Here is an 18,184-nt window from a genome sequence, read left to right as displayed (position 1 = left end):
GGGGGTCGGGAGAGGGCCCGGGAGAGGCCGTGGGCGGCGGCCGAGGGAGAGGGAGAAGCCCAACTGTTGCCGCCGGCGTGTCCCGCTCCTCGGGAGCGGGCGGGAGCGCGGCGCAGCGGCGGACCGATCCCAAACGGCCCTGCCCTGGGAGGGGGCTTGCCGGCCTCACCGGGACCCGAGGGGAGCCCCTGCCAGGAGTGTTCTGAGACTGTCGATCGCTTGGTAAAAGTAACGCCCTGAACGCCTGCAGCCTCTCCGGCTGGGCACCACACGCTGTCTAGTCCCATTTCTGTCTTGCCAGTATAAAATTCGGTGTGACCTGACGGGCGTTGGTTGTGTTACTGAAATAATACTAATAGATCAAATCGGCCCAAGCAAGTGCTGCGTTACAGCTCGCTGCTGCGCACTGCAGAAATCCCGAGTGCTCGGATAAACCTGTATATCCTGCCTGATTGTTTAAAAAAAAGATTAGCCTTCAACCCGTGTTCCATTCCGGGTGGTGCTGATCGGCAGCTGTCTTAAACTCTGCTGTGCAGGGAGCCCCCGTAGTTACCTGTGGTGTTGGAGAGCAACTTGGGATTTCTAGTGAAGAGGACTGAGTAGGAATTGTTTAATTTAAAGGGATTAAACTATGTCAAATTTTAGCAGGAGATGAAGAATAAGGGAAGGGCAACAACATATTTGCCTGGCTAAGCTGGGTTAGGAAAGCTGTATTTGTAAGGAATTCTTTTCTGTGGTGTGTTCTCATGTTTTGGGGTGTTTTTTTAATACCAAGTAGAGAGGTGGGTTATTACCTTCTTTTTCTCTTGTCCCCAAGCTAATCTTCAAGTAGTGCCCAGGATTGAGGGACACATGTTTGCACTGGCTGTATGAAGTAATAGTTCAAATATCTCTTCAAAGTTGACATTTAAAGCAGAAGGGACATTAGCAAAGTGAAGTTGAAAAGCTGAAGTTGTGGTTACCTCCACAATACTCAGTATTTGAAGAGATTGTTTTGTAGTCCTAATGCTATCCTGTTCTTTATTAAGAATTTCTGCTTTGGTAGATAAGTTAGTGGGACTGATACCATTCACTGTAGTACTTGGTAAATGTTATCTGTGCTTCAGATTTGAATCTTTAACTTTGAAAAAAAGGCAGGCACAGGAGAGGTGTTTGCCATGACAGGGATGCTGCCAAGTGCTGCAAAGACCCGAGACCTGTTTGCATCTGTTGTCAGGAAGGGAAAGCGAAAAAGCATAATAGTCATTTTTAAATTGAACCAGCTGTCCAAAACTAGTCAGTGGTAAGAAATGAAAAATGCAACATCATTTAAAAATAAGTATTGAATGTTAAATATCAAGACTAGAAGTGTCTGTGCTGGAAGTTATGATCATGACCATTTTGAAGTCCATGAAAGGGTGTTGACTTCTTAGATAGAACTCATTCTTGGGAAGCAGAGGTGAGGATGGTCGTCAGGCACACGGTGTGTGGTTTAACCCCAGCTAGCAACTAAACTCCACACAGCCACTCGCTAACCTCCCCACTCCCCCCACCCCGAGAGGTGAAGGGAAGAGAATTGGAAGGGTAGAAGTGAGAAAACTCATGGGTTAAGATAAGATCAGTTTAATAATTGAAATAACAAAAATGGTCATGAAAAGGAAAGTAACAGAGAAATAAAGCTCGAGAAAGACATGTGATGCAAATGCAAACAATTGCTCACCACCAACCGACCAATGCCCAGCCAGTCCCTGAGCAGCGGCCCCCCAGCCCTTCCCTTTTTTTTTTATTGCTGAACATGATGTCATATGGTCTGGAATATCCCTTTGCTCAGTTGGGGTCAGATGTCCTGGCTGTGTGCACCCCCAGCCAAAACCAGCACGCTGTGACTGGGGGCAGTTTATCAGCATGCAGCTCTGCAGTTTAGTCACAAGGGGAAACTGCTCTTTTTCTAAAGAAAACAGAAGGTCGGTGGTTTTTAAATATATACCTGTGGAATATTTGATAACTACAGATATTGTCACAAAAACTTACTGAGTTTAGTAATTTTTGACTGTTGTCTTGTTCCCTCAGTCTGCCAAAGCTGTAGTGTGAAAATGGTGTGAAAGAGCAATGCCTGTCCTCAAGGAAGTGATAAGTTACCACAATTACTGTTCCTGTGTAGACACTGCGTCTGTAGCCACGTCTGTCCTGTGCTAGCTCTTGTGTTTGTCCTAGCTACGTGGCTACTGTAAACCCACACTGGACTGAGTACACAATTTCCTTTCTAATAAACCTTTCTGCATTTCTGCTTAGTCTGCTGAGAAGACAGTGGAACTACTGAAACGCATAGATGTTAGTGGTGTTTACTGATACATTGCCCTGCTTCCAGTGCAGCATGTTAGTTCTGTGTAACCTGGAAGAGTGAAAAGACTTGTGACAAGTTCTTTACAGAAGTATTTATAGGCTTCACTGAAATCCTGATGAAAGCTGTGTCGTGTGAGGAAGGCAATCAGCCGTACTCCAGAGACTTGTCTGCACTACAGGGAAGCAAAGAGGCTCAGGTTGCGAAGCTTGTGCACTGGGTCTTAGCTATACTTTGTGTGGATGGAGTGACTCCAGCCCTAATCAGATATTTAAGCCTAAAATTCTTTTTTCTCTGTGTGTTGTCTCTTCTACCTGCAAAGGTCTCTGTAGGCATCTTACAGGTGTTTAAATGGTTTTTGACTTGAGAGACATGGTCAGAAAAAGTGTAAAATCAAGAGATGATACCTGAAGCTTATTTTAAAACTTTGAAGAACGACATGGAAACATGTACTGGAATTGGGTTGGTTGGAGAAGAACAGTCGTGATTACAAAAGAACTTGTTGCTTAGAAATAACACTTACTTGGAGTTTTGCAATCTGGAGGTGTGTGTCCACAGAGCCTTATCCTTGTAGTTGAAGGTTTAAGGGAGTGATTTTTGGATGGTAAGTGAAAGGCTGAATAAATAGTATACCAGAGTAGGAACCAACAACAATTTCAAATTCCTTTTTTCCTTTTTGGTATGTAGACAGGTGTGTGGGTGGTATATATGATGAGGAAAGGGAGTTCTGGCTATTGACTCAGCTGAGGAATTGGCCTGCGCGGCTCCAGGGGCACTGAGGGTGACTGCCTGCGTGGCTGAGCTCCGCACTCGCTCAGCTGGTGCGTGGCGGTAGTTGGTTATGCCTAGGTACAGTGTGGAGAGGAAAGGATGGGTGATCCTGGAGGGCAGCGATGTTGACAGGGACAGATACAGACACGAGTGGTGAGGAGGCAACATGGACGTTGCAAGGACAGCAGAGGTTCACCAGACAGGAGGCAGTGGTTGACAACTCTAGTTGAGAAGTTACGGTAGTGGAAGTATGAGATGAACATTAGGATATAGAACTGTTTAAAGAATGATGTAGGCACAAGAGAAGCTGGTTATGATTTAAGGCTAAAACTTATTAGAAAGTTTGGAACCGTGATAGATTGGAGTTTCTAGAGCATCTCACAAAAAGAGCAGGAAAATCAAACTTGTCTTAAAATGGTCTGAAATTCCTGTGTTATCTAATAGATATGTTTATAGTATGTCATGGGGGGGGGGGGCAAATCTCAGGGCTACTAATAAAACCCACCTTCTTTTTGATATCAAGATGCTGATCCAGCATCTGCATTCCACTAGGTGTACAACAGGACTTGGGGCAGAAGGAGTATTTAGTAGCCATACAGTTCCTACTGTTGCTGCCAGTCTCTGTACGTGGGACGAATTAGTGCTTCTCTGACCTGAAGCAAGCTGGCAGCAATGGAGACAGCCCAGCAACTAAGGCAGTTTTCTGGAGGATTGTCCTTAGTGAAGAAATGATTAAAGCAAATGAGTTTGTTTTGTTTATATCAGGACCGGTAACTTTTGCATGAGTTTTGTCATAACTTAGTGTTTAGTCTTTAGTGTATGGATGAAAACAGGACTGGACCTTTGTAATCTTTTTCTAATATAGTAACCTGTTTTCTGGGTTATTATAGAGTAACTTAGGTTGGACAAGGGATTTCTGGAGGTCATTTGGATCAGCCACCTGCTTACAACCTACTTAGCTGAAGTTGTTCGAGGCCCTTGGACTTTGTATTCCAAAGTGTGTTTCCTACTTGTGTTTTTGTTATGGAGTTATTTACAGCCAGCTACAGTCCCGATGGGGAAGTTCTGCATTATTATCTGGCTTGTTTACTGTATGTTTTGTTCATTTCTAATAAAAACTGTCCAGTTGTAGCTTTTGTTTCCTTCCAGCTAAGCTGTTCTCTGCCCTTGTGTGTGTTGCCTGCAGATTCAGCTGGTGTTCCCAGTGGGTGTTTTCCTGGACTTGAAAGATCAGATACCACAGTTGTCTATAGCCAGCAACTTTCTGCTGTGTCTTAACAAACGTGCAACAACCCAGTAAGTCAAATTTATTTTTTTTAAAATTTTCTTAGTGCCTAAGATTTTTTTTCTCCATGTTTCTCTCCCACCCCAATGCAGGCTGTGCTGTACTCTGTACTTTGAGGCCTGCTTAGGTAATGTCTTTCAAATTGAAGTGCATAGCTTCTTGGAATAAGGTGGGGCAGTGGGGATCTGTGAAGGGCGTTATATCCAGGAGAAGGTGGTTGGGTTGAGAACAGAGCAGCAGGAGTTCTGCGACAAGCTGCACACTTTCAGAGTTGGATGGCAATGGCAGGGAGGCAGTGCCTTGGCTCCCGGCAACCGTGCGTGTCTTCTGGTTTTGTTTTCCGTGGTGTCTGCTCCCTTGCTCAGCTGCAGCCCCTTACACGCCCTGCTATTTGGCAGCCTTCCTCCAGCCCCATTTCTGCTGCCAGCTCCTCTGCAGTGCTGCCAACAGGTGGTGCCCAGCACTGTGCCTTCATCCCGGGTAGAAGTTATGATACCCCTGCTTCAGATCTGCTGTCTTGCACCCAGATGTGAATGACCGAATTTATATATGTCGTTTCTTTTCATCCAAAATATTTACCTTTTAATAAAAGTCCTTGACAAAATGAAAACTGCTAAGAAATATAAGAAAATAATCACTTCTTACACTCTTATAAAAGTATGCTTTCTTGATGATATTGCCACCTTGTTCATCACTCGGATAGCCAGATACAGGCTTATTTATTTTCTTGTCCTTGCCTTGTCTTGCATGGCATCTTTGCTAGTGTGTTGTACCTCTTAGTAAAAATTCTCTAGAAAGCAATTTGATGTAATGTGTTCAGATAAATTCACGTTCAGCAACATTCCTTACAGTGGAAGATAAACTATGTATGTACTTCTCTTCAAAATCATCCCAAACAATGTATATAACGGAAATGTCCCTCCTCTTGCTGAGCGTGTGTATGGATTAATTCTGAGTTTTGGAATGATGCTCTATGAAAGTAGAAACAGATGGTCTGAGATGTTTGGTCTGATTTCATGAGCTGCTTACGTTCTCTTGCATGAATGTTGTTGCCATCTCCCCTTGTAACACTAGCGTTTATGCAGTTGTGTGGCCAGTGAGACTAAGGAACTCATGCAGCTAAAAACACTCCATAGTGGCAGGCAGCTAAAGTGGCAAGTTGGATCTTTCTTTTGTAGAAATACTTGGATTGATGTAGGACATTTGCTATTGCACTGTTTTAAGGATACAGATTTCTTTTTATAAAAACAGGAAAGTTGTAAATCCATACCAAACAAAGAAAATGTTCTTAGTTGAAGCTTTCATAGAGCTAACTGTACTTATCTTCTATAAAAATTTCTTATGATGGACAGATACTCTGATTTAAACTAAAAATTGTACTTTCTTTATACTAAACTTTGGTTTGGAACAACTTCAAGCAAATACAGATATAATTATTTAGCTTCAGGGGAGCCAATTTAAAAGCAGGCAGAGCATTTTTGGTCCATACCTGAGTGTCTAAGATTTCTGATAAGGAAAATTGTTCTGTAAGGTAGTAAGTGTATTTGCTCTTCTATTCTTAGAGGAGAAGTACTTGCTATTGCATTAAAAGCAGGTGCCAAGCTCAGGTTTGGCTGGACAGGGAGAGAGGGATGACTCTGCAGTTTCTGCCATCTTCTCCAGCCTCCCAGGAGCAACACTTCTGTGCGTAAGTTTCTCCTTGCATGCTGTGATGGTGTGGAGACTGTGCAGATATTTTTTTCTCCCATCCTGATAAAGGGCAGAGAGATGATCTACTTACTGCTGCTGTTACCCGTGTGCTGCTGTGGAATCCATTTCTATTAGCCTCTTGTGTGGGTCAGGAAACCATCTAGCATTAAAAAAATTTGTTGCCTAATGATTAATCTGTAATTGTTGGGTACGGCATGCATGACTTGACTTACCTTTCCACTTTTGACCTGTTCCCCCTTCCATTTTTTTTCCATTTGTCCCTGGGTAAAAGGTATTTTTCTGCATCCTTAGAATATGCATTTGCATCCTGTCTTCAGAAAAAGGCCGCAGTTTTAAACTATTTAATATTAACGTACCAATCCAGGCAACATCAAAAATTTTCATAAGACAAGGGATGCACCCCTATTTATGGTAGTAAATATGTGTTCAGTTTTGGGTGTGGAGAGGACAATTTATAGTTACGGTGATTATCTCTAGGTGAAGATGCATGAAAGGCACGTGAGCCAGACTCTGACCCTGACTGGTCTGCATCATGAATGGAGTGTGAGGGAGAGGAGAAGATGTCTGTAGCCCTGTAGCTCTCTGTCTGTATATTTCGGAGCATGACACACATAATGACACACTAACTTCCTTACAGTAGATCTGCCCCTTGGGAGGAAGGGAATCTTGAATACATTTTCCTTCCTGGCACAGACAATGGCGTAAGTTTATGTGTGAATGTGTATTATCTGGCAGGTGTAGGTTATCACAGGGCAACCTGTTGGTTTGGGCACACTGAGTAAGACCTGTGTAACTTCTGGACTGCGATAAATGTACGTTCGTTCTTGCCTTCCCTGTAATGCCTTTATGCATCTTGAAGAAGGTCAGAGTAAGAGTATTCCTCATCTACACTAGGTTTTACAGTTTGATATTTCAATTAGCATTCTGAAGAAAATGCCCAACTTTTTACAAACCCATGTTGTGGGAGGGTGTACTGAGGAACCCTATGCAGATCTTAAAAAAAAAAAAAAAAGTATAGGCCATAGCTTATATTTTAATTAATTACATAAACACTACTGGAATGTTGTCTTGTCTGATATAACCCTGCTGAATCCTTCTGCGATGTGTAGCTGCCTCTGAGCATACTGCTAGTTTCAAGTCAGAGTTTTATCTTGAATTATTTTACTCAGCTACAAATGCAGAAGCCAGTGATAGAAGGTTGTAAGAATCCTGGCTTTATAATGAATGCTTGGGTAATGAGTTCTTCAGGTAAGTTACCTTAGAAGTTCTGATTCACTTAATTCACTTTTTCCAATAGCAAGATAAAAGGAAAGTGTAGCCAGGTGTTGTGCTTTTTTTTTTCAGGTACAGCCTGCAAATTCTCTTGCTGTGTTACAAATGGCAGCTCTGAGTAGGGAGCAGATGCAGACCCTGCTTCTGGTTTCATATCGCTGCATGGAGTTAGAGTTTAGGAATTAAAATGAGGAAGGGAGTGTTTGAATTAGCTGACATATGATTTTGCAGAATACAAAACCCTGCAAAAACTTCTGCACACCACTGAGTTTTACTAAGTTTTCATCATTTTCAAAAGGCTTCCATTCACCCAAATTCATGTGGCTTTGGTGCAGTTGTAAAATTGACAGAGCTGTGCCGCACTCTCCATTGGAGAGAAGGGTATCCATGCATCCTTCTGTTGGTAAAATGTATTACTTTCTTCCTGGCCTCTCCAGCTAGTGTAAGTAACTAATCTAATTTCATTAGAATAGAATGGTTTGGGAATGCTGTGGCTTTTACCAGCCTTTTCCTTCCCTTTATGCTAACTTTCTTCTGTATGTAGGGCAATAGGCCTCTGCAGAAAGGAATGAACTGGAAGGGTGCTTTGTCCCATGCCAGTGTTATTCCAATGTGTGCTTACGAAGGAAATTATTTGGGCTGAGAAGAGTGCTCACAGCTCTATGTACTTGTGATTCTTTCTCTTGAGCAAATGAGCAAAAAAGAAAAATCTGGAGGAGGGGGCTGGTGCTTTTGCTGCTATATTAGTTCTCTGGAGTCTAGTGACTCATCTGCCCAAAGTTAGAGTGCAGCTGGGCCCAGTGAGTCAATGTCCACCTTACCATTGTGCACCTGGAATGTGAGAGAGTGTTTTCTGAAGAGCAGAAGAATGATGTGGGATGGGTAGCTGAAACCATTGGTCTTTGTCTTACCACATGCATTTCTAAAGACTCGAAGCAAAAGAGTAGTGAGAGTCTGGGAAGAGAAGCTCGAATTGCTCAGTTCTTCTCTGTGCTTAATGGTGTTTGGATCTGAAACTTCCAGATGTAAACGGAAACTTCTTGTGTGTCAGTGTAAAAGGCCCACTCTTGCATTTAGTGTGCTTGTTGGTCTTTCAGTGTTTGCATATCCTGCTTTGAGATTGCTTTAATGTTGCCTAATGGTTTGCATATATGCTACCTGCAGACAACTTTTAGGTGTATTTGGCATCTCTGTTACTTGTCTTATCCTTTGCCTTTTATTGCAGTCGGGTGCCTGTCACCGAACAGTCTTCCCTTTTGGAATTATTTGGGAGCAACATTTGAGAGTCTGCTTTGAGAAGACGAAGCTTGTTGGTTCAGTTTCTGATTCTGCCGTTGGCTTGCAGTAGCAAATTGCTGCTGTTCGGTAAGTACCTGGGTACACTTGGTTAAGGTGTTAGAAATTCAAGTCTTCCCTATCCTGTATGGATGCTTAAGATTCTGTATCATTTCTTACATGATCTGGGGTTAGTTTGTAATATTAATTTTTTGTCCTCGTAACCAGGCATTATGTATTAGTTGCTCTTCCAGATGTGTCTATATCAGTGGTATTTTATATAAGAAAGTATCTGTGAAACATATGAAAGTTATAAGCTGCTCTGTAGGGAACAAAGTGCAAATGGAAACTATGGGAAGTCTATTAGTGCCTTAAGAGATCGCATAGGAAATTATAACCTGAAGTTTACTTACTAACCCAGGCTGTAAGTCTTGCCTAGGCTAAAATAAAATGTTGAAAATCCTTTTTCGAATGTCCCTCTCACCTTTGTTTTTATTACCGTTTAATCCTTGGGTTAATACTTATTGCCATATCAATTCAGTGCAGTTACTGTCTTACCTGAAGCTTGAATAAGTTTGATACTCAGAAACTATAATCATGGTTGGTTTGTTTTTTTTGTTGGTTGGAGTTGTGTTTTGGTTTTTGGGGGGTGGTTTTGGGGGTTTGGGTTTTTTTTGTTTTTGTTGTTTTTTAAAGTAGAAGCTGCTGTTTTTTAGGTAGTTCTAGACCCAGTCTTTCAATGAGCTCTAGGGGCAGGGGGTTGGCTTGCAAGCAATTTGTTCAGGATTGGGTCTTACTTTCTTCAGAAGATGTGTCTCACTCTGAAAGTGTACATAAAAGTGGGTGTTTAAAAGGTGTGGCATTTATTTTCAAAAGCAAGTGTTGAAATAATGGAAAATACAGTTGGAAGGAATGTGAAGAGGTTGTCTAATCCACTTAATGCTGAATGACATACAATTTCTGATGTGTAATTGTTCTTAAAACTTCTGGGAGGGAAGGCTCCACAACTCTTGCCAATTTATCTAGTGCTTAGATAGCCTTATGAATAGACATAGGGAAAAGCTTATGATTTAAAAGTTCTTCTGACAGTTTTTCTTAAAGTTTACTCTCAGAGTAAAAGTTTAAATTTCCTAAAGTTTACTCACAGAGAAGTTTTAGTTCCTCTTCTGCCTGTCTTCATTATTCTCTCTGGTCTTTTGTAACTAAGAAAACTCAGTTTCTTTGGCTTTTTCTCAGAAGTCCTCTTTTCTAGCCTTTATGACTGTTCTTGGTGCTTTTCTTTGGAATCTGTTCACTTGTTTCTTAGATACTGTACTCCCATGGGGGCTTTCCCAGAGCAGCAGAACTTTTTCAGCTGTTGTACAGATACTGGTTTTGCTTACGTATCCCTGCATGGTGTTTGCCATTTTCATGATACTGACAACTTTTATTCAGCTTCTGGTCTAGTAGATCTGCTGGATCCTTCTCTGCAGTCTAGCTGCTGAAGTGATCAGCTCTGCTGAATAAGGAATGTGATATATTTATTGGGTGATAGGTGGAAAGGGTGCATTTTAAACAGTACTAAAAGCCAGATTTTAGGAGACCAGAGGAAAAAGGGGCTTCATTGGGCAGTTCTCCCATAGCTCACTAATAGTAGGACTCCACGGTCCAGGCTGCTTTGATCCTGGGATGGCTGTTACATGGATGTCTTGAAATGGTGATGAGAAGACCTTTCTTCAGAATGCACACTGGAAAAGTTCCAGATCTGTGCACAAAATAGCTACATTATTTCCTGGGATAAATCTTGTTGATGCAATTGTTTGTTCCAGTGGTGCTTTTAAACATTTCAATATGCTGAAAACAGCAAACATATCCTGGACTTCAGCTGCACACGTAAAAGGAATGGAACGACGTAATCTGGGAGAAGGTGGTTGTAGATGCGTAGTTTCACAACAGTTCTCTACTTTAGAGTAATAAATCCTCTGATAAAGTAATCATTCTATCTTAAAAGGATTATTCAGGCCACTGTGGGAAACTGTTGCGTACTAAGTCATTGCACAATAGTTCTAGGTTGGTTCTCCACTGACTTTTGTTCCTCCACTGCCTGCTGTGACTATGTATTGATTGCAGTGTAAAAGAAATTGTGATCTTCCATTTTCTTAGGAACTAAATTCCCCAAAGTCAGTTTAACAATTTAAAGAGTAGACAGGTTTTATGCTGATAATTATTTTTTTCCCCCTGCTCTTGTCTTCTGAGCCAGAAAGCCAGCAAGGTCTCTATGGGCAGTGTTACTCTCTTTGATTCTTCACACTTCTCTTTTTGTCCTGTGTAGTCACTCTGCATATTGGGAAGCCAAGTTACGGTATACTGCCTGGATTGTAAAAATCCCCAGAGTAGCTTCTGAGGAAAGGATTGTTCACTGGTTGGCCTTGAGAGTTTAACCAGGTCTGAACTTTGATCCAGCTTTGAATCAGCTTGTGTCTGCACTTAGCCACATTCCTGTTCAGTTTAGTTTTGGGAGGAGGTGTCATTTTTGTATATGGTAGGAAAAGAAAGTTGGACTGTGAACCTTGTAGATAGTTTTCTGAGTTATGTGACTACAGAGTTAGCTAATTTGTGTATGTTTAGGTCCTTTTACTACCATGCAATGCAGTGATGTCCCAAGATGTGATATGAACAGTGGGGAGAACAGTTGAGCTTAGAATGCCTGGTGTCTTGCACCACTGCATATATCCAGCAAGCTGATGTTTACAATGTTTACAATGCAACAAGCTTTGGAAGTAATGCTATGTTGTTGTGGGTATTTTTATTTCTTAACATATTTTTTGTCTTTTTTTGCTCCCTCATCAGTGCAATTTCTCTTACTTGTTTTATTCTTACTAGGGCTATGGTTAGTTATAGCTTCTGCATTACTATAAGAGTATAGAATTAATATGCCAAGTATGGATTGCCCTTCCTACTAGATAGAACTGACTGAGAAGACTTGCATGTATGTAGAGGGATTGAATGTGGCAACAAAGAATGGTGTGTGGCTCTCAGAGAACTGTCTGATGGTCCTTATGAGGAAGAGAAAAAGGGAGATACTTAATCAGCATTGATGTCATGAGAGATTGTTCACAAATGGGTGGGCAGAGTATAGGAATTGGGTAGGCAGGAAGATAGAAAGGAAGTCTGTGTTGAAATCACAATAATTTCTTTCCTCTTTGGGAAAAGGCAATGGTTAATGTTCTTGTAATCTGTAATGAAATAACAGTTGGTGGAGGAAAGTCACATTAACAAACTCATTGGAACTTTGGTAAGCAGCAAAAATGGCAATATTTGAGAGTTGTAAAAGCACTGAGTTGGATGTACTTAACTGTTTGGGGGTTCTTTTTTCTTTCAATATATATATATTTTAAAGTCTGAAATCAAATTAGAGATAAATAGTATTTTTTTAAATATTTGAGCTTATAAATTTATAAAAAATAAACCAGGCTCATGTTAGTTAGCAGCTACCATGTGACTTACACTGTTTGGTTTTTCAGGAGAACAAGAGGGGTCTGAAGTACTGTTCTTGGAGAACTGTCAGAAACTGTCAGATAGCTTAGTATACTAATAAAGATGCCCCATGTCCCTGTTTTAGCATTTTTAATTTATAAAGGAAGAACTGGTCATGTGAAATTGTGAAAAGGAAGAGGGAAGGAAACAACTACAGCAATGAAATTAAGATTAACAATTAATACTACCAGAAACAAATATCAGTCAGTAAATTTTATACTGCTAAAGGTGCATTTTAATCTAGTTATCTTCTTGCTTTCTGTCTGAACAGACCCTAATTAGTTGTTATTTGCCCTCAATAAATAATGTATTTTGTTATAATTTTCTCTCTGTTTTAGATACAATGTCTGCTCCCAGTGGTGCCCCTATACCATCTGCACCACCTTCTTACGAAGAAACAGTAGGAATAAATGTGAGCTACCCTCACCCCTACCCTGTTCCAGAACCTGGCCAGAAACAGGATGGGAAGGGAATGAACCCTCCCCCATACGTGGGGCAGCCCACACCAGTGAATAACCCCGGTAAGCCTCAGAAAACTCCTCTGTACTTCATGTTAAGGAGGTGTCAAGTGGCTGTGTAACAGGTTCTGTCCGGAAGATGAAAGGTCATGGATCACAGGTGTTCTCCACCTTCCAAAAAATATTTTTGAAGGGAATAAGTTTAATCAATTCTTGTGAATCCTTCAGTGTGCGCTATTGTCAAGAACACCATTTGGCTTTCTGCAGTTTTTAATGCAGCCTTATTCTTAAGACAGTGTATTTCTGCATTACGAAATGCCATGGTGATTTCTCTTTGTCATTGTACATGTCATTGCTCTGAGGTTCAAATATTTCAGAGTAATAGCTGGTTCTACCTCAGAGGAAGTTGACTAACTATCCTTTTTTTCTTATTTACCCATTGAGTAAATGGTGTATTTCTCCACTCAGTTACAGTTCAGACAGTGTATGTGCAACAACCAGTAGTATTTTATGACCGCCCAGTTCAGATGTGCTGCCCTTCCTGTAACCAGATGATAGTGACACGTCTCTCGTATGACTCAGGAGCTTTGACTTGGCTGTCATGTGGTGGCCTTTGCCTGCTGGGGTAGGTTGATATCAATTTGCACTTTATTTTCTCTTCTTACATGACCTTTTATACCTCTGAGGAGCTCTCAGGTTTGTGCTTTCTCATTGTGTGTGGGACCTGACCCTTTGTGGTTTGAATAGCCTGCATCTGCGTTTAAGTCCTACAGGACCTTAAAGCAGCTGTGGAACACTGAAGTGATGGACCCCATAGCCATGTGTGTTGTTCCTAAAGCTTCATGGCATCAGTTTTACTGATGGCTTTTGCAGGAAATATATTTTACTTTCTTGTGTATGTAACAAGTGATAAAACAGATTTATTTTTTTCCTTTGCAGGTGTGTAGCTGGCTGCTGCTTAATTCCCTTCTGCATTGATGCCCTAAAGGATGTGGATCACACCTGTCCGAACTGCAGTACTCTTATTGGTTCTTACAAACGTTTATAGGCAGTGTTTACACACTGATAACTGATGAAGTTGGTTAGCACCTCTACAAGCCCTTCCTGAAGCTTCATGGAGACTTCTGGTTGTTTCTGTGCATCCTGTCACTGGAAACCAATCAAAAGTTTATTTTATAGCTAGATTGTTTGACTAAGACTTTGCTTGAGGTGAATCTGACTTAGGTCTGTAAAAAGTGTACCTGATTTTTATGGGCCGTTCAGTCCAGCACCAGTTAATACAACTAAATGTTTTCCCTTTCTGCTTTATGCAAAGCATGGTGGTGATGTTCTTCAGTTAATCTTGTCTGAATCATGTTGCACTCTGGTGTGCTTGCTTACAGGCTCAGCACAGACCAGGAGGAGAATGTCTATGGAGACCTATATAGTCTCATGCCTGGTGTTGATGCTTTTGCAACAGCACTGTTCACAAACTGGCAGGGAGTTGCTTGCCTCCGAGACAAGTGCCCCTCTGACAAATAAGTGATTTGTTGGCATCTTTTCATGAGCACTAAAACTCACTTTAAAACTTTCTTATGAAACCTAAAGGCTTCTTCCTTCTTGGAGGCTGCTTTACCAAATGGACAACTCGGGTTATTGTGCATCAATGGTGATTCAATCTAGTATCTGAATTTCCTTGCCAGTTTCAAGTCCAGTCATGTCTCTGCAGTAAAGATGTTCGTACAGGAATTTTTAACAGATACTTGTTCAGTGTTTTTTGTTTGGTTGGGTTTTTTTACTGCTGATTTATAAGCCTGTGAAGTGCTCTCTTCACCATAGAGGAAACGCCATAGAGCATTGGAAAACTTCCTTGTACGTTTACGTAAATCAACTGATAAATCATAAACCTCAGCCTTATCTTAAGGCTTGAATTCCACCTGCAAAACACAGATAGAGCACCTGAGCTTTTAATTCTTGATCTGTTTGTTAATTGCTGTTCCTTCATTAAGAACGTAATGTGTTAAGAAGTTTCTCTCATGATTATTTAGACTTGTACTCTGTTTTTTCTAAATGAAAGAGAAGTTCCATTTTCAGAAACTTAAGCTACATATGCTTATTGAAGATGATGATCACAAAAAAATGAGGGAATGAGGCTCTGAAATCTGAAGTATTTTACCATGTCATGAACAGCAGCCTTGGCCCAAATAACAGCTTGATGCATTTGAATGATACTTGTCTAGAAAAGGCAAGCATTAAAACAAGGCTATGATGTTAACACTGTATTAATCTCTGTAAAAGTAAAAAGCTCAAATAAATACAAATAATAAAAAAAACCCCACTGCATTTACTGTTGTTGCCAAATGTGCCTTCTATAAGTATTTGGTATAAGTTAACTTTTCAAGCCTTTCAGCACTTCATGTTTGAAATCAAGGAGTTTTATGGATCACAAATACAACCTGTAGGCCTTGTGTTAATTAGTTTTTGTAAAGTGCTGCTGCTTGTCAGTCAGTCTGCAAGTGGTTTAAGAGCTTCCCGGTGCATTTGGAAGAGGCTTCTGATCATATGTCTCCCTGTACCATAAGAATTTACATCAGTAGCTACTAACTGTCAAGAGAATGATGGAGATAAAAAGCTGGTAGTTTTGTAGCTTTCCACTTTGATGATGTGGTACTAGCTTATGGGTTTTGTCTGCTGCCGCACCGCCCTAATGCTTTCCATGTTCTTTAAGGGCCTGGGTGATAATCCATTGAGTTTTCTGTTCTGATGACACAGGCACCGATTCTAGCTTACGCAAGTCACGTGCGTTTCCTGATCCCTGGATTTCACAGAAAATTTCCTTCTTGTCAGTTTATCACCAGAGCAAGACAGGAAGGAGCAATGAAGCATGCAGTGTTTCCAAACTTGATGTTTGCTTGTGTGGTGGAGAGGATTTTTAGTTCTTTTAGTTAGTACCCGTGTCAGTCTGGTCTGGATAGTCGTGTCGTAGATTCATTTGGTGAGTACATCTTTAAATTGTTAGTCCCTTACCTCCCCTTTTCTCTACCAAATGATGGTTGGAAAATCTGAAGTGGTGGCACCAGAATGCAGAACATTGACCAAAAAAAAAAGAAAAATTATGTGGGATTTTCTTTATTTTGTTTTATGGGCACAGTCCATTGCATCTCTTTAAATTCCTCGTATAGATTGAGAATAGGACACATAATGTTGGCAGCTATTCCATCTAATTAAGCATTTTTCAAAACTTTCTGCTGCTCTTTCTGTACTTAAATTTCCTTAAATACAAAGCCTGTGTTTGTTCTCTTGTGTATGGAATTGTCTACAGAATGTGCCAAAGTAACTTGCTTTGTTAAACTTATTTTAGACAAACAAATGCAGGATATAACTTGCTTTGTGTGAAAGTGCTTTGTGTTTGATTATGTTGAAGTTACTGTTTGTTTTTAAAACTGACTATATTTAAAATAAAAACTTTCTCTTTTGTATCTAGTGCTTGTAATGGGAAAATTATAACATTTGGAATGTTTCCAAATACATGAACAGCTGAAATGTTAAAATTGAGTCAAATGTAATTACAGGGTGATGTTTTTCAGTCTCACTTGGGCCAAGTCTCTGGTAAATAGCGTTCTCCGGCTTGCAGACCAACTGTTTGCACAGAGCCACATTTGAAAAATGTGTTTTTTTTCCTGCAACTCAGGCCCTTTAAATATATATAAGTTAAAACTCCTTCGGGTTAAACTTTCACTTGCAATACAACTAAACAAACACTTATAGATATGGCTACATGTTTCCATATCAGTGACTGCCAGGGAGAAAATAGATAGCAAACATCATTATGTTCAGTCAGAAAGAATCCCTATTAATCATGTGAGAATACCCTGCTTGCTTAATGTCTGAAGCACTTAATTATTTATTTTTTTTCTTTTGAGGTGCAGAGAATACAGGAAGGCAAGATTGAGACTTCAATTTTGTTCTAATGCAATGATATCTTTATTAAGCAACTTTTTGGTTAATTTGTTAATAAGAAAGTTGAGTTATGAAGAAAGCTTTTCCGCTGATAGTTATGGAAATGGCATGTTGTTTTTACATGCTCATGCTGTTTCCTCAGATAAGTAAGGAAGGGTCACACGCCACCTGAAATCCTCCAGCCTCACATAACAAATTTGGGTGAAGCCTTCCCCTACCCCCACCATCATTAGCTTTCCAGGATGACATTGTTTTCTGCTACATTTTGACAGTGTTATTTCCATTCAACTTCTATTTTTAATTGATGGAACTAGCACAATGTTCAAACAGAGTTAAATCTGATGAGGCTCGAGCCAGAAGGAAATAAAATTTGTTTTGGCATGCAAAGAGGCTCTAAAAAAAAAGGTGTTAAAACAAGTAAAAAGCAGCTGATAGCCTTACAAGAGGGAGTTGTTAAGCAAGAGCAGAGTGGTTTCAAAAAGGTGCTATTTATTGCAGTGTTTGTGAAAGCACTTCTGACAGTATAACCACAAGTTATTTTTTGAATAAATGAGCTGTGTACTTAAACCCAGTTAATTATTCTTCATAACTGAGCAGCACAAGGTGAGTAATACACTGTCATCCTAAGAATAAAAACCAAGAAGTGCAAGTACTGAGACAAGGTGTGAAGTGTTTATAGTCCAAGTGAATTGTATTTTACAGCAAATTAACCTTTGTGTTCCTATTTTCTTTATAAAATCCTGCAACGTGATACAAATTCATTATCTTTAGGATAACTTTTAGTGTATTTTTATGAGGTGAATACCCTTGTACATGATGTGCCGGGCGTGAATCCAGTATAGAAATAAATTCTCTGATGAGTGTCTTAATAGTTTTTCAAAACAGGACTCCAAAAAGTGCATGGTGAAACCTGCTGATTTCAAAGGAAGTGCTTATTACCACATGTAATTGATTGTTATGAATATTTTTTGTTTGTTTAAGAATCAGAAAATCTAGCGTCTGTTTGAACAGGTGCCTCTGTGGTCTGGAGATGCTAAACATAATTGTGCTCAACTGTAGAATAAACCCAGAGTGAGTGGGAGGCTTTTTGAGAGTCCTTTTGTGGTTGGCTGTTTTGCTTCGTACAACATCTTGGTCTTTGTAACAAAAGAAAGAAACCCAGTTTCAGTGAGCTTCTGAGGATTAGTGCATTCAGGGGGTGTATGACACACGCTGCTCTGGGACCTAGAGCCATGGCGCCTGTGGACGTGACATCGGGACTTTCGCGAGAGCAGCGTGGAGCAGGGAAGAAGCCGACAAACCCAAAGTAGTTTCCATCTCTTGTTCCAGGAAGGCTCTGAGGCACTTTCTCCTGGCCTGCTCCCCTGGGCTGGCCCCGCTCGCTCTGTGCTTTGGCAACTAGTTGTGCAAATTTACCTTCGGCTCCTGCTCCAGAAGGTGCCCTCGTTCTTCGCCACGGGGCGCTGAAGGGCCTTTCTCTCCGGGATGACACCCGTGTATATGTGTTTGGTGGGGAAGAGCCAAGCGCGGGCCCTGGCGCGCAGGAGGCTCCGCGCCGAGGCCGCCATGTTCCCTGCGCGGCCCTTCCCGCGCCTCGCGGCGGCGCCAGAGGGCGCTCCCGTGCGGCGGGGCCCCGGG

General features: G+C 41.0%; 1 protein-coding gene across 4 annotated transcripts in view; it reads left to right on the top strand.

Annotated features, from left to right (window-relative positions):
* LITAF (lipopolysaccharide induced TNF factor) overlaps positions 1 to 16,258 on the top strand; it is an 86,957-nt gene extending 70,699 nt beyond the window's left edge. For all 4 annotated transcript variants that reach the window (XM_026858850.1, XM_026858849.1, XM_026858851.1 and 1 more), the window contains 5 exons: positions 4,278 to 4,391; positions 8,584 to 8,723; positions 12,488 to 12,670; positions 13,076 to 13,232; positions 13,547 to 16,258. In XM_026858850.1, coding sequence (XP_026714651.1) covers positions 12,493 to 12,670; positions 13,076 to 13,232; positions 13,547 to 13,655 — 444 coding nt within the window. In that variant the 5' untranslated portion in view covers positions 4,278 to 4,391; positions 8,584 to 8,723; positions 12,488 to 12,492 and the 3' untranslated portion in view covers positions 13,656 to 16,258. The remainder of the gene's footprint in view (positions 1 to 4,277; positions 4,392 to 8,583; positions 8,724 to 12,487; positions 12,671 to 13,075; positions 13,233 to 13,546) is intronic.
* Positions 16,259 to 18,184: the final 1,926 nt, after the last annotated feature.

The sequence above is a fragment of the Athene cunicularia genome (genome assembly GCF_003259725.1).
Source record: "Athene cunicularia isolate RWA chromosome 14 unlocalized genomic scaffold, athCun1 chr14_part1, whole genome shotgun sequence".
Taxonomy (NCBI): Eukaryota; Metazoa; Chordata; class Aves; order Strigiformes; family Strigidae; genus Athene; species Athene cunicularia.
This window is presented reverse-complemented; position numbering and strand designations above follow the sequence as displayed.